The sequence below is a fragment of the Lepus europaeus genome, chromosome 12 (genome assembly GCF_033115175.1).
Source record: "Lepus europaeus isolate LE1 chromosome 12, mLepTim1.pri, whole genome shotgun sequence".
Classification (NCBI taxonomy): domain Eukaryota; kingdom Metazoa; phylum Chordata; class Mammalia; order Lagomorpha; family Leporidae; genus Lepus; species Lepus europaeus.
The window spans coordinates 86,780,980-86,803,778 of NC_084838.1; the positions used below are offsets into that span (position 1 = coordinate 86,780,980).

Genomic DNA, 22,799 nt, shown 5'->3' on the forward strand with positions numbered 1-22,799 from the left:
TTACCACATGGTGTCTGTCATTGTTTTTGTTTGTTTTTAAATTTGATTGTTTCCCCTACTTGATCAATTTCCTGCTCACTACTGTTTCTACCATAGCTTCCAGCTTAAAGTAGGGGCCACTACCTAAACATGTTGTTGAATTTCCTAAGTGTGGAGTGCTTAGGAGTTCATGTTCCTTTTCTGAAATTATCTCTCATCCTCCATCTTTCCTCTGGTGGTGTATTTTGTGGTTATAAATCTCTTCTGCCCTGCCACAGCGATTCAAATATAATCAGTGCCGGGAAGAAGGTGGAGGGCAGAGAGGCACTGGAGTGTTTTGGCTTGTCTGCTGTTTAGCTCAGTGTCCCTCAGAATTGTCCTTAATAGATCCTTACCACCTTTCAAATGAAGTTGAAGCTCCTTAGCGTGGCGTTCGAGACCTTCTGCAGTCTGATCCCGGTGGGCCCTGTCTGTCCTTCTTTTCCACTCTGCCTTTTATTGCATGCATCCTGTGCTCTAGCTTAATGGTTTTCAATCCTGCCTGCACATTAGAATCACCTGGGGAGCTTTAAAATGAAATGCTGAAGCCTAGATCCTGTCCTTGGAGATTGTGAGTTAATTGGTCTGGGGTGAGGGCTGAGCTTCCGTATTTGCGAAAAGTCTGCTAATCATGGTGCAGTAAGCCAGTGTTGGAAACCACCAGCTTCCTCAGTGTTTTCCACCAAACCTCATCTCCCCTCAGAGTTTGGAGGAGAAAGGGCTCCATAGTCCACAGTGTCTATATGGTCCTATCCAGAGAGACAACATCAGAGATGTCTAACAGGAGAAAATTGTTTAACTATGTTTCAACTGAGATCAGTCCTTTTGTGTGTAATTCTTGATACTAGTATCTGCAAAATGTGATAAAAGTTAATCATGCCTAATTCAAAGTCAGAAATGTTCTTCGACCTGAAAATTTTTGAGAGCTAAGTGGGAAATTCCACACCAAACATTCTGTGACAAGTCATGGTCAAGATGCACATACCCTAAAAATATTGTGTAAAATTACCTTCAGGCTATGTGTGTAAGGTGTATGAGATATAAATGAATTCCATGTTTAGACTTGGGTTCCATCCCTAAGATATCCCAATACATATATGCAAATATTCCCAAACGCAGCCGGCCCCGCAGCTCAGTAGGCTAATCCTCCGCCTGTGGTGGCGGCACACCGGGTTCTAGTACCAGTCGGGGCGCCAGATTCTGTCCCAGTCGCTCCTCTTCCAGTCCAGCTCTCTGCTGTGGCCCAGGAGTGCAGTGGAGGATGGCCCAAGTCCTTGGGCCCTGCACCCGCATGGGAGACCAGGAGAAGCACCTGGCTCCTGGCTTCGGATCAGCGTGGTGCGCTGGCCATTGGGGGGGTGAACCACGGAAAAGGCTCTCTGTCTTCTCTCTCACTGTCCACTCTGCCTGTCAAAAAATTTATATATATATATATATATTCCCAAGCCCAATCCAAAACTTAAAATACCCTGACATTTCAGATAAGGGATACCCAACATGTATAGAACATGCTTTGTTTTTGGCTGCATTGCAACTTTTTTTTTTTTTTTTAAGATTTATTTTATTTATTTGAAAGGCAGAGTTAGAGGGAGAGACAGAGAGAGAGAGAGAAAGATCTTTCATCTGCTGGTTCACTGCCCAAATGGTCCCAATGGCTGGGGCTGGGCTTGGACAAAGCCAAGAGCTAGGACCCCCATCTGGATTTTTCACTTGGGTAGCAGGAGCGCAAGCACTTGGGCCATTCTCTGCTGCCTTCCCAGGTTCATTAGCAGGAAACTGGATTGTAAGTGGAGCAGCCAGGATACACACCTGCACCCTTATAGGATGCAGCCGTTGCAGACGGTTGTCTTTACCTGCTACGTCACAATAGTGGCTCTACATCTCCACTTTTAAGTCCGTTCTATGTCTTTCTTTTATTGTCTCATCCAATTCAGACCCACTTCTGATCCCAGGGCTGCTTTTTAGACCCCCTACTTCATCTTCTTTATGAGGCTTCTCAGCATCTAAAATTCCTTTTCGTATAAGCTTGCTTCTGTCTCTCTTGCCTTTAGGATGTGAGCTCCTTGACGGCAAGGACTTATTAGTTTTGTTCACCTCTGTGTCTCCATTCAGCACCTAAAATACTCATGACAGATAGTAAGTGAATGTTTAACAAATATTTGTTCAGTGGATAAAAAGAAATATATTTATAGTTTGAGTTCTTCTTTCCTTCTTTCTTTTCTTTCTAGATTTATGTATTTGAAAGGCAGAGTTACAGAGAGAGAAAGATTTTTCCATCCAGTGGTTCATTCCCCAAATTTCTGCAGTGGCTGGGGGTGGGCCAGCCAAGAACCAGGATCATCTGAGTCTCCCATATGGGTGGCAGCAGCTCAAGCACTTGGGCGATCTTCTGCCACTTTCCCAGGCACATTAATGGGCTGGATCTGAATTGGAGTAGCCAGGACTCGAACTGGTGCTTGTATAACCAGCTGTGCCACGATGTGGGGATTTGGGCTTTTTTTTTCTAAAGTACATGTGTTTAAATATTCTAAGTTGCCTGCATAATTTAAAAGTTAGTTGAAATACCTTATAAACATGTCTGGGACTACAAGAACACAAATAGATGATGATTCTCAGCCTGCCTAATCTAATAAAGTGGCCAGTTGTTGTGGTGCGACAGGTTAAGCCACAGTCCGCAACACAGCATCCCATATGAGTGCTGGTTTGGGTCTTGCTCCCTGTTAATGCCCCTGGGAAAGTAGCTGAAGATGGCTGAAGTACTTGGTCCCCTATCACCTGTGTGGAAAACCCAGATGGCGTTTTGGCTTTTTGGATTCAGCCTGGCCCAGCTTTGACTATTGTAGCCATTTGGGGAGTGAATCAGAAGATTGAAGACATCTTTTTCTCTCTTTCTGTCTCTACCCCTCTCTCTGTTGTTCTACCTTTCAAATACATAAATCTTAAAAATAAACAAAGAAGAAAACAAGCGACAAAAGTAGATGTGAGCCCGATTATGGGGCAGATGCTTTTTTTTTTAGGATATTGAGAGCTCTTGGCCTGTGGTAAAGGACTTATTTTCCTTTTTGATTTTTTTTTCTTTGTGTTTGGTTAACCTTTCCCATGTCATTTTCCCAGCATATGGGGATCAGTTAGTGTGAGCCTAAGAAAGAAACCTGGGTGAGGAATCAGTGAGTGACAGTGCACTTTGAGTGGGTTACATTCAAAAACAACAACCACACCAAGGTAGGCAAGAATTTAGTTTCCTCTAAGTGGAAACTTCCTTGTTATTAGAAGATTCCCACAGTGAGAATATTCAGACAAGTTTGTTAAGGACAGTGGGGAGACAGTTTGTGTATCCGAATCTATACCTGGGATCCTAAGTCAGATTTGCTGCTGCCCTGGGTTGAAGTAACAGGTGATGGATGTTGCTACTGTTCCTGACCTTGTTGGGAGTGATTCAGTGTCTGTTCTCTCAAGGGTTCCTCGTACCACTTCTGTGTGTGTGGGCCCCGAGCCTTGCCCTTGTCCAGTTCACCATTGGACCATTCATAAATATAAATTGATCTGTACAGATAGAGTGAGCTGCAGGAATTCCACATACTACTATCTTACATTATTAAGAACTACTCCTTTACTTCCTGTGAGTCCAGAGCTGCCAGCATATGATCCGGGCCTTTCCTTGAGCTGTAAGGATCAACAGATTAGTTCACTCCAGACACCATTACAGAGAGACTGACAGTGAGCTCTACATGCGGGATGCTTTCCCACCGTGCTGTGTAACAAATGAGCTGAATTCCAGGGGGTCAAGCAGTCAGTATTCTGTGAGTAATTGTAGGAAAGAAATTGAGTTGCATCTCTCGTAATCTGTTTCTTTAAGATTTATTTATTTATTTGAAAGGCAGAGAGAGTACAAGGAAGGAGGGAGAGAGAAAGAAAAGAGAAAGGGTTAGATACAGAGATATCTTCTGTCCTCTGGTTCACTCCCCATGTGGACTCTACAGCCATGTCTGGGCTAGGCCGGAGCCAGGAGCAAAGAACATTCTGGTCTCTCACGGGTGGCAGGGCCACAAGTACTTGAGCCATCATCTACCGTCATCCAGGGTGCATTAGCAGGAAGCTGGATTTGAAACAGAGCAGCTTGGATCCTAACAGGCACTGCAATATGGGATGCCGGGTTTGCAGATGGTAGCTTAACCCATTGCACCACAATGCTGGCCTCATTTATTCTGTTTCTAAAAATAATCTTTTAAGACCAGTGTTCTGCTAAGATTTCAGAATGGAAGCTTTAATTACTTACAATTTTTCTTTTTACAGTCAGGAATTGTCCAGAATGAATTTGTGTTTCTTTTTGTTGCCCACAGTGATTATGTATTATTATTTTTGAACATAATGGCATTCTAAATGCCAGAAAAGTTGTGTGAGGGGTAGCTAAACAGACTGAATCAGAATGTAAGCAGATGTTGTGGTAGATATGCTGTAATAGTTGATCTATTGGTATGTGCTAACTATTCCCATTTTAAACATGCCTGCAAAAGAATTTATGAGGTTATAACCACCTAGCCCGAACTGTAGTTTGTTTTGTTTATTCAAAAAATATTTTTATGCATTGAATTTCTTCTGTATACCAGTCAATGGGGCTGTAGACAAGGATCTTTCCCTCCATTGAACCTGTATTCTCCAGCACCTTATTACTCAGAATGTGATCTGTGGACCACCAGTGTCAGCATCACCTTGGAGTTCAGTAGAAGTGGGAATTCCCAGCCCACTCCAGTCTGATTCCCTGGTGATTAGTAGGCACATTGAACTTTAAGAAGAGTGAGTATAGTCCTTGTAAACAAAAACATGTGATTACAAATGATGTCAAGAAAAGGTAACACTGTAATGGGTCAGACAGTGGGAGGAAAGGGAGTAATGAGGATGGTAAATGAGGACTTCTGAGGGGGTGTTCAGCGGGCTGACACTTAAATGATGAGTAGGGGTGAGCCATGGGAGGATCTGGGAAGATGACTCCAACTAGAGGAAACAGCCAGTGCAGAGACCTGGAGGTATTAACTGCCTTCATCCTTGCTGTGTCTTCTACTTTAGCCATGTTGTAGGTTGAGGACTTACTTGCCTGCTGCTTCTGGTCGTGGAAGTGTGATAATAGTACTCGTGTGTGGCATTGTGGTATCTGGCAAACAGCAAAAGATCAACACTGTAGTTTTGATAAGAGCTGGTCACTTACCAAAGTGAGAAAACAACTGAAGGGGTCAGAAGAATGTTTGGCAGTGATGGCTTCAAAGAGTTGAAATCTGATATACTTGGGAGAAGGAGGAAAAAACTACTGAAGTTTGTGCTAGCATTGGAAGGAGAGGAAAAGCAGTATGGGTACAGATGGAAATTTATTGAAAAATGGAGGCTAGCAAAAAGTAAAAGACAAGGAAGCTTTAGCATTAACCTAAGAGGAAAGACCAAAAAAATAAAGTGTGATGGATTGTTGTTTCCCTGTAGAGTGGCATCCAGGATGAGAACTTGGTAAGGACTATTACTATATTTTATTTTTGTTTGTTCCCCCCTATCTTCAAAGTTCTTTCGTGTTTAAGTATTTCTCACATCATTTTGATTGCACATATTATTTTGGAAAAAATGAAGGTGAATGCTCTTCATCTCCTATGGCATCAGGAGTAATTTGTCCCATCTGTAAATGAGAGGGAGTGGGTTCTATGAGGAGCTGCATCTTGTTCTGTGAAGGCTGATGTTCAGCTCACCAGAAAATAATTTTCTTTTCCTTCTCCGGACATCCTACTTTTCCTCCATCATTTGTTCTATTTTCCCTATCCCTACCCTCTTGTAGAGCTGAGAATAACCATGATAGTGTTAATTACAGTGTTTCTGAGACTTGAGAATGAAGTTATTTGACCTTGCCAAAGTAGTTAGGCATCTGGTACAATGATCCTTATTCTCAGCCTTGATAATACATCACTCTGTCATTCCTAGCATTGGAACAGTATTTAAACACAATAATCAAAGCCCAGAAGATGTATGTAGGATAAAAGTTACCTAAGATTTTTCACAGAGACATAACTTTTAGAAAACCCAAATGATGAGAGGAAGGCATACTCTTCTTTTTTGCCCATGGGAAAAATGCTCTGTTAAAACAGCAGATTGTAATAGTTTTCGTGAGGTGTAGGTACACCGTGGCTCTCTTCCTGTATAAACCCCACAAACTAGCCTGTATCTTGTTAGGACAGACAAGTGGGGTACTTAACTGTATTCCATTAACTGAGTTGCATACTGGATAGGTACCTAGTATACTTGATATGCAGTAAAATAGCCTAACTATGAGTTCAAAACACAAACCTAAATGGCCTTGCTTATAGGATTATCCATGTTTTAGTTAGGCTTCCTGGGGGAGGGGGTCAAAAATGGCTGAATGTTGCCGTGTTCATATTGTTAAAGATAATATGAATTGAGTGTCCTACAGACTGTATTTCTCATTGGAGGAGGGGGGATGGGCAGACATTTTAAAGACAGCCTTAATATCAAAACTTTGAAGAAAAAAAATCCAGATAGTTTGAATCACTCCTTTAAGAAGTGGAAAGGTTTCCCATTAAATTGATTCTGAAATGTTATCACATCATTTTGTTACTTTAGGTAGTATTAAATATTTTGCAAAAAATAAATTCCTGAACTAAAAGAATATTTAGACATCTGGTTTTGCGAGCTGTGTTGACAATACCTTTGGTTCAAATCCATGAGCTGATTCCAGTCTGACTTTAAGTCCATATAATTAATTTTATCCATTACATGTTCTTTTCTCTTTTGTAAAGTTGAATTTGATGACATTAACTAAGTTGATAGGTTAGAGAAATAGTGCTACTTGAGTATTTTTTCTATGTTTAGACTTTCTATTTTCAGAGAAAATTTCTTACTAATTCTCCAACTTGTAATCTCGGGTCAAACCCAATCAGTTCCAGCAGTTATGCAGTTTCTTCAGAAAATTTGGACCCAATGAACGAATCAAGATAATTTATTTCCTGATTCAAGTAAAAAATTTTATAGTCTTTGTTCTGTAGTGGTGAAGTAATGGAGAAGATTACAATATTTATTTGTGCCTTTCCCAAAAAAGATTGAAGGCAAGATAAGTAGAAATTTTTCATCATTTTAAAAAATGTTTATGATGGGAGAATATATGGTTTTGATAAACATTTAATAAAATAGTCATCTTTTAAAAATTTTTGGCAAAGAAACTGATATAAAAATAAAATAATGATGAAATATTCTCCAAGAATGTTTTCCTGAAAATATAATTGCTTTTAAGTTGGCTGCTAAAGTGGTTTCTTAATAATGCTTTGTTATTCTATTTTATTTCAATAATACATGTGTAGTAATGTTCCTAATTTGATGAGAGATTAAAAACCCCAGGAAACATTTTTTTTAAGCCAACAATGCTTTTGACACATTCCTTTTATTACTAAAATCACTGAAGTTATCAGAACTTTCTCTCAAGTTTATTATGTTGCTAATATAAATTTTTTTAACAAAAGCATAACGGCAGAAATAATCAAAATTAGATTTTTATTATATCAGGTCTATTTGAGGGAATGTAATTGAATTCAAGTATAGGCTTAACTAGTTTTTTGTCTTACTTAAATGACTAGTGTAATTTGTTGTAAGTGATAAAGGAAATATGAATGTGCTATTGTGTGCTTTAGTATTTGTTATTTTTAATTCAGTGATTGAGTTGGAATATTCATTGTTTTATATCACATCTCATGGCGTAAAGTAATACGTTTCTCAGTGATTCCTCAGTCTTGGAGCCTGGAGGTAAAGGGGATGAAGATCGTACGATTTCTTGTTTCATGGCTAACTGGTCATGCTGCTGATTCACCGTCCATCCCCACCTGACAGCCTTCTGAAGTTCACTTGCCAAGTGTTTGCATAGCAAGGAGGTTTTATAGAATAACTTTTTGTTACTTTTCTAGGCTGTTTTCCCCAAATTATGTTTCTTTTTTAGTAGGGATGGTCCTCATTTCAGTGATGCTTTTTATTGGATGCTGATGTAAAATAAAGGTGGGAAATTATAGAAAGAGGGAATGGTAGTGAGTTGAGGGCAGAAAGATATTATGTGTATAACTTTTTAATTTTTAAGTGAGTATCTTGATGCATATATGGATAGATGAACACATAATAGAAGTGTCAAAAATTGTTCATGTATTTGACAAGGTGTGGCTACCAGAATCATCTTTCCATTATATTTTAACATAAACAATTGTCCTTTTATTGGGTTCATTAATGTTACTTTGGAATATCATGGCTATCTAAAGGCAGAAATTCAGTAGTGTCCATAAAGCATGGAATGTCATTAGATCATTCAGTAGCCTTAACAGCAGTATTTCAGAATCTCTGTTTAAATGGGTTATCTGTGAATGTACTTGCTCAAGGATGCATGACCCACATCACCTATAAATTTGATTGGAAGCTACAGTGCTGGCATAGGCTGATGGATAGCAGATTAGAGCCCTGATTAACCATGTGATTCGAAGACTGAGAATATATTGTCTAAGCAAGATTCATCAGATGCAATCAGAATTTCAAGTGGTCAGATGAAATTCAAATGTGTATTGTGGCTTTTCCTCCCCTAGTGCTTCTCCTCCTAGGTTGCCTTTTTTTCCCCTTCTTTTCCCCCAAAGCTGAAAAATACTTCTTTGATGAATCTGCTCCTCACCCTAAAGCTGTCTGTCTGTTATTCATCAGAAAGCAGGTCGCAGTTCAGTGAGCAGAAGAAAAGATTTTAATAGAAGCTGTGCCAAGGGCTGTAATGCATCATTTTAGGGCCCTAATTACATTACAATGACAAATATCAATGGTGACAACAGCAATAACCTACATCCTTTAATGGCTGTGCTGGAAAAGGAGTTTGGGCCCCACGCCATTAGATTAGACTCAGTTTCAAAACATAGGCCATTAGAAGTGTGTGTCCACAGTATTATTGGCTGATCGCTGAAGCTCAGTGGAAAGGCCTGTAAATAAATGATGCCTCCCTAAAGCTGGGTCCTGTGGGACAAAAGAGGCAAAATTAGATGACCATGGAAGCAGCAGTGTTTCCGAGGCAACTTTAGCTTTCAAAGTGAGGAATGACCTGCTTAATTTTATGAAATCACACACATCCCACTGCCCCCCCCACCCGCCCGCCTGCTGCCAATTAGCCTGCCCATGAAAATCCATTGGCATGACAACTTGAAGAAATTAAGAAGTCTTTTAAACAAAAGGGGACCTTTAAAAAAAAAGTTAGACACTTTCTTCCTTCTATGTTAACATACATTGCTAATTAAAAGGACTTCTCAGATTTATTTTTAAGAAACTATAGAATTCTTTTTCTTAAACAATTGAGCAAACTTAAATTAGCCTAGGTCCAAAATTAAGAAGCCACATACCATTCAGCTTCTATTTTGCCAGAGGAGTAAGTTTCTTTAGAGTAGTTTTCATTGCATAGATTATGTAGGCAAACTGAAGAACTCAGTTTTTTCTTATGTGCCCACACATTTTTCAACCCTCCTAGCAAGGGACTATTTTATTTATGTAAACAACATAATGAGGAAAATATGCTTGGCAGATGGTTCTAAGCATTAGAATCATCAGTTTGGTCTGCCCCAAAGTGTCTCATTATCTTTTATTCTCTCCCCCTCCACCTCTCCCTACAAAAAGCTTAACAACCAAATGCTTTTGAGAGGCAGGCTTTCAGCCTGGTGAATGCTGCTCTATTTTCTTAGCTCACCCTGGAATTTCACCCCACAACCACTGTGGTATGTTCCTCCAGGTGGAGAGTGGTTTGGTGATTCCCATTGCAGCTTTTCATGGTGGTTTAAGCATTCTTAAAGGATGGCTAAATGCTCCATGGGGCCAGTGCAGTAAATTAAATCAGGTCAGCACAGTTGGGTCCTTATTCACTGCTGCTTATTGGTGCTGGGTTTTTGTCCATCCTGTTAGGAATGCAGGCTGCAATGGAAAGCTTAGGTTTGAAACTTCATGGTGAATTTGTATTTTCTCTTGGCTAGCACTTAAAAGATTGCATGGCTACAAAGTCAAAAGGATTGCTGATGAAAGAAGGAAGCCTGGATTGCACAAGTTGAGTGTTGCTGTCATTCTGGTAATGACTTAGCAAGAAAAAGGGCATTTTTGTCCTCTCATAAAATGAGGAACCAACCCTGGGTGGGATTTATTTTAAGAATGTCTCAAGGATAGTAATTGCTTTATGTTTTCTGCCTTGCAACACGGTTCACCTCTCCTTTCTCCCACCTCATCATTAGAATATAAGCTGTCTTATGTAAAAAATGGTGTGTTAGAGTATATAAGGCATTATCTGAAAATATAAGATGAACATTAGTGAACCCTGGGTTGCTTTTTATTTTTTATTTTAAAGATTTATTTATTTTGAATGTCAGAGTGAGAGAGCACAAGAGAGAGATCTTCAATCCACTGATTCATTTCACAGATGGCTGCAGTGGCAGCTGTGGGCCAGGCAGAAGCCAGGAGTTTCATCCATGTCTCTCAGCTGGGTGGCAGGGGCCTAAATACTTGGACCATCTCCTGATACTTTCCCATGCCATTAGCAGAGAGCTGGATCAGAAGTGGAGCAACTGGCACATGAACCAGTGCCCATATAGGATGCTGGTGGCAGCTTTGCCCGCTGTCCACAATGCTGGCTCCTGGGTAGTAGCTTTTTAAAGAAAGCAGGGCTGGTGTATCTCTTTGCTGTTGTTGTTAAATTTACTGTAGCTGGCGCCACGGCTCACTAGGCTAATCCTCCGCCTGCGGAGGACTGTGTTCTAGTCCCGGTTGCTTCTCTTCCAGTCCAGCTCTCTGCTGTGGCCCGGGAAGGCAGTGGAGCATGGCCCAAGTGCTTGGGCCCTGCACCCGCATGGAAGACCAGGAGGAAGCACCTGGCTCCTGGCTTCGGATCGGCGCAGTGCCGGCCGTAGTGGCCATTTGGGGGTGAACCAATGGAAAAGGAAGACCTTTCTCTCTGTCTCTCACTGTCTAACTCTGCCTGTCAAAAAAATTTAAAAAAATTTACTGTAGTATCTTGTTGAACTAAAAATTCTATTCTTCCAGCTATTATTAGAGAATAAACTCCATTGTCTATCATCAGTGGAACTTTTGCAGATTTACGTTAAAAAGATAATGTTCCCAAAGATAATTTCCAGATACATACAGATTGCTCTCTGCTAAGTATAGTAAGATTTTAGTATATCCTAAACCTTCACTTGTTAAAACCTTAGTGGGACACATTTGGGAATCTTTGTGGTTTAAGCAGATGTCCCATTCTTCAACAAGATACAAACAGAATTAGACTAATTAATTAACCTGTTTGGATTGGTTGGGTGCTATTCTTTCAGGAGGTTAGGGACTTAGTGTAAAATCCCCATGCCAATGGGCTTTTTTATTTTCTTAAAGATTGATTTTTTTTTTGAAAGGTAGACTTACAGAGAGGCAGAGAGAGAGGAGAGAGGTTTTCCATCTGCTGGTTCACTCCCCAAATGTCCACAACAGCCAGAGCTGGACCAATCAGAAGCCAGAAGCTTCTTCCAGGTCTCCCATATGGTTGCAGGGACCCAAGGACTTGGGCCATCTTCTGCTGCTTTCCCAGTACATAGCAGAAAGCTGGATCAGAAGTGTAGTAGCCGAGACTCGAACCAGTGTGTCCATATGGGATGCCAGCACTGCAGGTGGTGGCTTTACCCACTATGCCACATTGCCAGCTCCCAGTGCCAATGTTTTAAAGCAAAGGCCACAAATACAAACATCTACTGACTTATTATGAATTGAAGAGTTTGGAAGGGAAGAATGTATCTTTACTATCTGAACTCTTGCAGAGTTCGGAATTTATGAAAAACAGCATATAGATTGGGCAAGTGTCCTGGTGAAGGCTTTTGAAAATGGATTTCCAGTCATGAAAATTGAATTCCTTTTTATGTTGCCCTAGTGCTTGAAGGTTAACTTTTTAAAGATGAATTCTGGTTAATAAATTGTGCTGTTAATGTGGCACTGTTGTCACTGCCTCCTTTTGATGGGCTTGCTGATGAGATAGTTTTCTTCTTCCTTAGGAAATATGCCAGCCAGAATATAAAGTGTGTTTTAATATCATCCTGTTAATAATATGGGAAACTGAAACCAGCTTACTGTTCTCTTTATCACTTTCCTTTCCCTTTTTTACAGGCAGAGATTGTCAAGAGGCTGAATGCTATCTGTGCACAAGTCATTCCTTTCCTGTCCCAAGAGGTAAGGTGGTTGATTTTAGGCACTGGGTTAAAAGTTGTCGTTTTAGTGGTTTTACAGAAAGGGGATTGCGGAACCAACTCTCTGGCCTTGCAGTCTTTTGTATTTGTGTTTCATATTTCTAAAATAATAATGATCTCATTCCAATTTCTGTATCTTTTTAGCATGCAGTGTTGTATTATAGTTTAAATGTGTTTCTATAATGGAATATTTTCTAATGTGCTAAGCAAAATTCAAATTTTAAAATATTTTGCTGTCATCATACCATGTAGTACTGCTCAGAATTATACCTGCTCATCACAGTGGCATCTGGTTGAGTAGATTGAAATATGACCAGGAAGACAAGAGCTTATTCTATATTTTTGTTGCTGGGCGTTAAGAGATGTCAGAAGACATATCAAACAGAAAAGACTTTACATGGTAAAGGAACTAATGAAACACTTGACCAGCTGCTCTTATAAAGTTACTTATCGTTATCTGATTAGGTCTTAATATTGTGTGTACTTAGAGGAAAAGACTTGTAGGATGGACTCTGCACTCACTTTTCTCAAAATTAGACTTCAGTGATAGGTGCCTTTGCACATGGCTGAGGCCTGCCCTGTGCCTCACTAATTTTACCTTGTGCACTGCCAGGGCAAGTACACGCTGTCAGCTGACCCATACAGGTTGGAATGAGAAGGTACATTTCAAGGGCTCGGCAGCTTCCTTTTTATTCCCTTTCTCTTTTTGTGTGTTGGCTTGCTTGCTTTGGTAGTGACTGAGAGTATTGGAAAGAGATAATTTTTGCTTCTGGATTACTGAATCATCTGTTCAGGTAAGTATTAGCTATTAAGAAGGAAGAAGCTACCGAATGGAATATCTGTGTGTCTTATAGCCGCAGTGCTTTGTACTGTGGGCCAGGAAGGGGCACTTGCTCCCCTGTAAGTGTGTTGTGTCACTGCTTTTCTGGAGAGCAGTTGGTCCTCCTGCCTACCAGTGGGTAGATGCTGTTGTTAACATGCAGCCAGTATTTAAGCATGTGTATGTGTTGCAGATATGTGGATTATTATTACATGTGACTTCTTTGGTCTGAACTGGGTTAGGCTTTAGTAAGCATGTATATCCTTCACCTGTTTTATATTGGGAAGGAAGGAGGCATAAATCAGTCACAAACCTTGTTAATATCTTGCATTCACATGTTCAAAGCAAAGGGTACATCATCTTCGTCCACAGAACCACCACCTATCTTATCTCCATTTATCTATTTTACTTAAGATTTGCTTGTGACTGCATTAGGTGGTGTGGTGAGTGAGAGTCAAGAGGTGTATCTGCATTTTGTTTGGGAACCCTGGCTGCCCCTGGCCTGGTCTAAACTAGTGTGTATTTCCTACTTTAAGCATTTGCTTAATGGAGATGGAGATTGGGAAGAATGTTGTGACCTCCAGAGCTGTAACCAGGCTGGGATGTCATACCCTAAGGTAGCAGGGGAAAGTTTGAATTATCCCAGGGATGATATTAGGGTTTGGGCCAATGCCGGTGCAGACTCCTGATAGAATAACTCAAGCTGCTTTGTTCTCATGGTATTTCTTCAGTATCTGTGGGTTATGTTCAGAAGTGGAAGGAGGTCTTGGAGGGTGTTGGTGGAACTGATTTACCAATAAGTCATTTTCCCACATGACATGTTGTTTGTATGAGCTGGCCCAGTAGGAACAGGATGTGTAACAGTAGTGATGCTGAGCAAGACTGGACTGGAATTAATTGGCTGAGGAAGTTGTACCCAGTAGAGGAAAGCCATGGGGAGATGTGGGCAGCTCTTTTCTTCTGCTTTAGGCTGGGAGGCTGGGCGTCATATGCTCACTACTTAACTATTTTTTTACCACACACTTTGACATCTCTTGGTTAAAATCCTTGATTGATTCATGTATAGTGATTTATGTTATGGTTTTGAAAATCCTACTTCTGTGTGTATTTTTTCTTCTTAGTTTGAATTGAATTTGTTCCTGTTCTGTAGTTTCCTAAGATGTGTCTTTCTATCTTTAACATGTGGGCCACGTTTCCTGCTATCAAAGCAGGGACTCTAATGTTTTCTGTCTGAACATAGCCCACCTTGTTTCCTCTTCCGGGCATTCTGTGAGCATCAGACTTCTCGCTTCTTCCCTAAGGCCAGATGGACCGTAATCTGGAGGGAGGGGAGGAGGCAGGTTATTAGAGGAAGATGAATTCTATTTCCTGTCTCTTCAGAGGCATGGAAAATCACTCTTGCATGGCTGCAAGCATCACTCGGTGCCAGGACTGAAGGCTCTTAATCTGATCTTTTAACACCGGCTCTCTGTGTGACAGTCTGACTGCCAAAATGGCAGCTGCAGCATTAGCATTTATTTTCAAATGTTTTTATTTAAAAATAAAATGATCATATTTAGAAAAAAGGAAACCATTCCCTGAAGACTAGTGCATAAGCTACAGGACAGTGTTTGAAGGATTTTGAGCAACTGAAGTCAAGCTTTTTGGAGTTTGACACAAACAAGAGGTAAATTTATGTGCATCTAGATGAAGTGTATTTTTAATTTAGCCCCCTAATGTGCTTGCTTAATATTGCTTGTGTCTACTTTACCACATTTTCTAAACTTAAAAATATTATGTGCTACTGAATATTAAATAAATAAAGTTTTAACTGCAACACTTTTTTTTCAGAAATGAGTTATATAGTTGTGGCGCCAAAGTGCATGATTAGTATGTCTGTAATGAAAAAAAGTCATAGAAAAAAAGCACTTTCCTATTGGATTTCACTAAAATTAAAAAAAAAAAAAACTGTAACCAGTATATATTTTAGTTATGTGCTGTTGCAGTCACATACAGCTAGTTCCACAGTCTTCGGCAGTAGACAAGGATTTTGCTGAGTTCTTAGAATTTCATAGGGTTTCTAGTACCAGAATTTGGAGAAACCTTTTGAGTCCTCAGCTGTCTGAAGCTGTTCTTTCCTTCCTGCTTGCATTTGGTTTTTAGGAATGGATGAGACTGATCTGTATTTTCCTGCTCTCATATTTCTTCTTCAAAAGGTGAATCTGAAGGTAGTAAGTGAGAAACTCTTCTCTTTCCTGCTTTGGGTCTCATTTATAGGAGAAAGAAGCACTATAAATACTCAGCTCTGAGTTGGCAGTTCCGTAATCAGTAGATGCCAGGACCATGCCAGTCAGGTCTGGGTAGAGTCTTGGCCTCCCTGTTAACAAAGTGCATGGTGTGCTCCAACCAGGCTCAGCTGAGTGACCTTTAGAGAAGATTTGCCTCTCTAAGCCTCAGTTTCCTCATCTGTACAGTGAAGTTAATAACAGCATGGAGCAGACCAATGGCTGTGAGGGTTATTTGGGATTAGGCCTGGACAGTTTAGCACTATGTTTAGTAGACATAGCACTAGCTCCAGTGAAAGAGAGCTCTGAGTTTATTTTTTTGAGAGAACTGGAAACCAGCAGGCCTTCCTACCCTTTGGAATCATCACATTTTGTCCGTCTTCCTTTCTAATTTCCTTCTTACTGAGAAAAAAAAGGCATAAATTAAAATTGGACTAAGGGTTCAGAGCTAACTAAAAATCAGTGTTTCCCTCTCTCCTAGCCCCTCTTTGGCAGTCAGGATATAGCTTGTAGATCCTTAGACCTTACAAGTCTTTGGTAAAATTGAAGAGTTCTAATAAATGCTGTCTTGCCTCCAGTGTCCCATTACAGCTTTCTCCAATACCTTCAAATTTCAGGAACAAGTCTGTCTTTAAGAAGATTCTAATATGAATTGAAAATTATGCATCACTATTAGACTGACAATTGGGTGCAGCATTTCTACTAATTTGGAATTGAGATAACTACGTCTTTAGTGGCTTTATGTTGGGAAAGTTGATCTCTCTAAGCCTTAGTATTCCTATAGAATGAGGAAACTAATCCCATCCTTATAATGTGTATTATATGGATTAAAAGGTAAAAACACTCGGCATAGTAAGTGCCATTTCTTCCTCCCTCCTTTCCTATTGCACTTCCAGGGAATTGAATTCTGTTCTAGGTTATTTTTGGTCCTAAAACATTAGGAGGGGAAGGACTTAGTAAAAACTGGGATGTGTTCAAGGTAGTACTGCACAACTACCGGCTGGCGGCCTTCCTGTGAATTTAGCTGGGCCTTGCCACTCCGGAGGCTGCTGCCTACAGTGGGCAGTAAGCTCCATACAGATTGCCTTTCAGAAGGAAAGGGATATTTTAAATTGTTGGTAAGCTAGTATTTATCTTAACCTTTTAGATTAAGTGTTAAATGTCAGCCGCTTAGCTGAGGCCAGATTTGGAGGACAGTTTGTGCTGTTTTCTAATCCTGTTTCCCTGTAAGGGGCATTTTTGAGACAGGCAGCGTGTGTTTCACTGCAGTCAACAGGGTGTTCCCAAGATCTTTGAGAACTTCAAACTTTTAATAGGCTGTAGGTCAGTAGGTGAACGTTTTATTACATTATAATTGCACATCTCTCCTCAGGGTCCAGTTGTATTTTTAGAAACTTGTTGCTTTGATAACAAGGAGCAGAGTTCATTGGAAAAGCCATGTTATGCAGGTGGCAATGTGATAAGAGCCTAAGGTCAACCAAATCCAGGACCAAATCCTCCCTCAGCTCGTTGCTTCCTGTATGATGTTGAGCAGTATGACTTAGCTATTCTGGGCTGCAGTTTCTTTATCCATAAAATGGGATGCTGCACTGTAAGGTTGTTAGATGAGGACTAGAGACCATGTGAAGTGCCTATCTGGATATTTGGCTGCTTTCACAGAGATGGAAACCAGTGATTTAGTAACTCTCTCTCTCACCTAGCGGTTGGCATAGAAGCAGCTGCAGATAATTTGATGACATCAAGTGTTGTGAACTCAGGTTCCTTTTGCACTGATTTTCATCATTCCTAGCACCATTGTGTCTTGCCCCATTTGGCAGGAAGGAGAATGGAATAGGCATGTTCCTTTCCCTTTTAAGTGCATAATGAGGAAGATGTTCACAATTTTGCCTGCTTTGTAATGGCCAGCAAACACCTAGTTACCTGCCCACAGCTAGATGCAAGGGAGACTTGGTAATGTAGTCTTTGCTGAGTGACCAAAAGCAAAATAAACGAACACTAATGTAAGAGGTATGCCTATTAGAAAGAAAGATACAAACTTTTAAAAGATACCTCTCAGCTGAAGGATGATGTAGGTCTCGCAGATCACACAGGGCCTGCCCCCCCCCCTTTTTTTTAAGAATTATTTATTTATTTGAAAGTCAGAGTTACACAGAGGAGAGGCAGAGAGAGAGAGAGAGAGAGAGAGAGAGAGAGAGAAATCCTCCACCCAATGGTTCACTCCCCAAATGGCTGCAGTGGCCAGAGCTGTGCCGATCTGAAGCCAGGGGCTTTTTCCGGGTCTTCCACGTAGGTGCAGGAGCCCAAGGACTTGGGCCATCTTCTACTGCTTCCCAGGCCATAGCAGAGAGCTGGATTGGAAGTGGAGCAGCCGGGACTCAAACCTGCGCTTATATGGGATGCCAGCGCTTCAGGCCAGGGCGTTAACATGCTGAGCCACAGTGCCGGCGCCAAGGGCCTGCCATTTTTTTTTTTTAATTTATTTTTTTATTTTTGACAGGCAGAGTGGACAGTAGAGAGAGACAGAGAGAAAGGTCTTCCTTTTGCCGTTGGTTCACCCTCCAATGGCCACCGCGGTAGGTGCGCTGCGGCCGGCGCACCACGCTGATCCGATGGCAGGAGCCAGGTGTCTATCCTGGTCTCCCATGGGGTGCAGGGCCCAAGCACTTGGGCCATCCTCCACTGCACTCCCTGGCCACAGCAGAGAGCTGGCCTGGAAGAGGGGCAACCGGGACAGGATCGGTGCCCCGACCAGGACTAGAACCCGGTGTGCCGGCGTCGCAAGGCGGAGGATTAGCCTAGTGAGCCGCGGCGCCGGCCGGGCCTGCCATTTTTAAGGTAGATTTGATAAAAAGCAAATGCTGCTTGAAGCTTAAAAAGTTAAAGAAATCTCCCTTTATGAGTGGCATTTCTTTCCTAACATGTTGTAGACATACTTTTTTTGTAAATCTAGTATTATCTTTGAACTACAGACAATGGGATTAAGATTTTTGACAATGTTTCTCTCCAAGAAAATATGGAAGATAGGTCACTTTTTTTTTAGTGTGCATGTTAAGACATTTCAGAAAAATTAGCTCTGGTTGATAGTTTTGCAATGTCAAACCTGGCTCATTTGAATGACTTGTGCCTTAGACCGTTCCCAAACCATACCTGAAGTAACCTGAAACATGTGTACTGTACTGGAGAGAATGAGAGAATGAGAATGGCTTCCTTAGGACAACTGGCTTCTTGGTTCCTATTTATGAAGTCCATGATCATTGTTACCCTTCGGGAAATGGCATTCATTTTTAACCTCAGCTGATTGCTAAGTTTGTTTCAGTGCTGAAGAGTTCCCCCTCTCTGTAGTCCCATAGTTGGATTTTCTTCCTTGAGTTACTGAAAATGGAAACGAAACTGCTCAGAGGCTGTAGAGGGTCCTTTAGGGTAGTTCTGTGGAGGAGCCCTCACAGTAATTCACTGGGAAGCATACTTGGGTCTGGGCTTACAAGTGAGTGGAGCTGTTTTCCCCTGAATCCATAATGTTAAATGCTGGTTTAACACATAGGAAAAGGAATTTAAAAATTCTTTTTGCAACATTTAACAAAAGTTCTCTGTTTGAATTTTTGGAGTATAGAAGGGAAATTAGGTGTGAAAAAATTTTAGCCTTCTCCTTTTATTTATTTATTTATTTATTTATTTATTTTTGACAGGCAGAGTGGATAGAGAGAGAGACAGAGAGAAAGGTCTTCCTTTTTGCCGTTGGTTCACCCTCCAGTGGCCACCGCGGCTGGCGTATCGCGCTGATCTGAAGGCAGGAGCCAGGTGCTTCTCCTGGTCTCCCATACGGGTGCAGGGCCCAAGGATCTGGGCCATCCTCCACTGCCTTCCCAGGCCATAGCAGAGAGCTGGCCTGGAAGAGGGGCAACCGGGATAGAATCCGGCGCCCTATCCAGGACTAGAACCCGGTGTGCTGGCGCCGCAAGGCGGAGGATTAGCCTGTTAAGCCATGGCACTGGCCTCCTTTTATTCTTATGTTTACCTAGGGAAAAAATTGTGTTCCAACTAGAATGCCTTTTGTGTGCAGATTTAATTTTAACTTAAAATTTATTTTAATTTTACCCTATTAGCTTGCTTGCTTTCTTTTTAAAAAGATTTATTTATTTATTTTAGGCATGGAAAGCCAAGACACTCTGGCAAAAAACAACAACAAAAAAAGAAAGTTACAAAGGGAGACACACACACACAAACCACACACACACACACGGAAGGAGGGAGAGAAGTTGGGTGAGTTGATGCCTTATCTTCAACCCTCCCAAAATGGCTGCAATGGCCAGTGCTGGGCCAGGCCAATGCCAGGAGCTAAGAGCTTCTTCTGGGTATACCACATGATGCCAGGGGCCCAAACACTTGGGATGCTTTCTGCTGCGTTTTCCAGGTGGTTAACAGGGAGCTGGATAGGAAGTGGGGTAGCTCTCACACAAACTGGCACCCATATGGGATGCAGTGTTGCAGGTGGTGGCTTAACGCTATGTCACTATGTCAGCCTTGCTGCTAGCTTTCTTAATGAGTAATACCAAGCTGTATTTTCCCCAGAATGTCGTAGATTTATTTCGGCATTCTGCATTGGATTTAAAAGACAAAAATAATACACAGTTACATAATAATAATAACATGGGTGTGTTTGAGTTACAATTACAATAGGTAGACTACCTAGTCATATCAAATGATACATAAATTTGTATTTTGGATGTGCCATAAATTTGGCCCTTGTAATTTGATGGAAAACAAACCCTGAGATATGGGTAGATCTCAACTGCTATTTTTTGCGGAGGTACCTTTGTTAATATGGCATTGAATTACTCTGAACCACATTCTGCATGTATAGAATAATTGTGAAATGAAAGCTGAAAATGCTCTGTCACTTAATTGTGCCGGAGGGAAGAAATGAGCAAAGTACAGTGGTTACATGCACTAGTGATGGTGTTATCACCTTGTAATGGCACCAGATTAACTCATCTTACTGCTTATTGACTTTGTAAGGTATCAATAGCTTGTGATGACCTGGTTTGATATATGTGGACCAGGCTGAAATCACCAGAGATCCCTTGATAAGCATGCAGTGACACCCCTAACACCATCTCAGAGTTCTTTAAGTACCACCAGCTTGCACAAGGGACATCTGGTTCCCAGTTGGGCCCACTTTGTCAGTTCTGGTAATGTATTTTTTTTGACAGGCAGAGTTAGATAGTGAGAAAGAGAGACACACACAGAGAGAAAAGTCTTCCTTCCGTTGGTTCACCCCCCAAATGGCCTCTACAGCTGGTGCGCTGCACTGATCCGAAGCCAGGAGCCAGGAGCTAGGTGCTTTCTCCTGGTCTCCCATGCGGGTACAGGGCCCAAGCACTTGAGCCATCCTCGACTGCCTTCCAGGGCCACAGCAGAAAGCTGGAGTGGAAGAGGAGCAACCGGGACAGAACCCGTTGCCCCAACCGGGACTAGAACCCGGGGTACCAGCGCTGCAGGTGGGAGGATTAGCCAAGTGAGCTGCGGTGCCGGCCCAGTTCTGGTAATATACTATGACAGCGCTGTATGTTGAAAGAACATCCTACGATGAATAGTACACGTGGATTAGGCTTCAGAGCATTTGGCCTAGGTTTCTGATTTTCACATTAGACATAGTAAAACTTTTCATTTTAAAAATAATTTTTCTCACAATACTGAATGAATCATCAGAGAACATAATTCTTTCTCATGTTCCATGGTTGACTATTTTGCTTGATCTTTATGACCATGTTTTTTGGTGACAGTTGAGTTTTTGGTAAGATCCATATGGTAGCATTATGACCTGCTTGATCTCGGGAAGTGAAAGATGATTTTCAAAAGGTTGAACTTTTTTCCCCTGCAGGTTTAAATGTGGCCTGTATCTAGAGGCAAGAATGCCAACCCTTATTTATGTCTTAACAATTTTATGTGTATTTGAGAAACTTGTTTCTTTACTTTCAGTTAGGTAGTGATTGGATGGTGATTATTGTAGCTAAACTTTAAAGGACTTTGGAGTAGAACAACATTGTCCGAACCAGTAGTTTTTGTGTAGATTTAAATTATTAAAGTTAAATAGAATTAAAAATTCAATTTCACAGTGACACTAGTGTTCAGTGTCCACCCATATTGGCTAGTGCCCTCTTTGTTGTTAACCCAGATACAGATTTCCAACACTGCAGAAAAGTTCTGCAGGACAGCACTGAAGTTGTAGTGTTAACTAGAAGTATCAGTGAAGAATACTTTGTTTCCCTGTGCAACTGGAGAAGGCAAGGCCACTTGATTAGTAGGAAAAAGACTAGTGCAGCATTTCCTGCATTTTGCTCCTCAGAGCTAAAGTCCAGTGGTCCACAGCCAAAATCCTTTGGGAAGCTCTGCATTCATGTTCACCTTCTGTGAGCTTTGTAGCTCTGAGAAGCTCTGAAGTTCACCAGGTATTTGCCAGAGTGCGCCTGGGTGGCTTTTTTGTTTGTTTTCTAAGTAATACCTAATTCTTTGTGGAATTAACATTTCTTGGGATACAGTTAAGCAAAGGCTAACTTAAGGATTTAATTAAATTTAAAGTTTATTTGCACCAATAAAAGAGTTGCTGTAAAAGGCACTAGGATGTTAGCCTGACTTATCAGTTGTAGAATGATGTTTTGTGCTCAGCCATGCCTGGAGTATTTAGTAGTATTCTAGTTACATTTAATGTACCAGTGGAGTGGCCTGAGGATGGGTGGCTAAGAATCAGTAACACAGAAAAATTGTTTTGTGACCTGAGTATGTTTAACCTAAAGAGAGAAAATTGAAGACACGTATTACACCATTTTCAAATACCTAAGGTGTCAGTCCTGTGGAGGAGAATTAGAGACAAAACTGGGTCCGGTGGGAAGAAATTTTAGGGAGGTACATTTTAACTCAGTATTAGGGCTCATTATTGTCGTGAGTTCTTTTTTGCAGCCAAGAAATCTTATGTGCTACTGGCATCTAGGTTTCCTGATCTCTAAATACCATTTCTAGTTCTGAGTTTCTGTGAGTGGCTTTTTATGTACTTGTGGCTAAAGGTTCCTTTTGGTGGGAAGGATTGGTCTGAGTTCAGGCCTTAAGTATCTTTTACCCTAGCATCCTGCAGTATAGCACTTTAATTGTTCTCCCTTCTGTATGGTTTACCTCCGCCACCTGGCTTCTTCACTGTTTCCAGATCCACCTTACTAAAATGCAGAACGGAGTATGCAGCTGCTTAAAAATATTTAATAATGTGTGTCATTTTGTACCAGGGTAAATTCCAACTTCTTTAGGTATCATACAGCCCCTCACAGTGTGGCCTCCTGCGCCCCTGAATCATTTCTCACTAATACATGGTTCCATAGAGAATGCCCATGCTAACTCATGTTGTCTTCATGCATTTGCCTTTGTTGGTTTTACTGTTAACTTCCTCTTTCA

The 22,799-nt window shown here is 41.1% G+C and overlaps 1 protein-coding gene across 6 annotated transcripts in view; it reads left to right on the forward strand.

Moving 5' to 3' along the window:
* TLE4 (TLE family member 4, transcriptional corepressor) overlaps positions 1-22,799 on the forward strand; it is a 163,318-nt gene that overhangs the window by 26,636 nt on the left and 113,883 nt on the right. For all 6 annotated transcript variants that reach the window (XM_062208457.1, XM_062208458.1, XM_062208461.1 and 3 more), the window contains exon 5: positions 12,196-12,258. In XM_062208457.1, the coding sequence (XP_062064441.1) occupies positions 12,196-12,258 (63 nt within the window). The remainder of the gene's footprint in view (positions 1-12,195; positions 12,259-22,799) is intronic.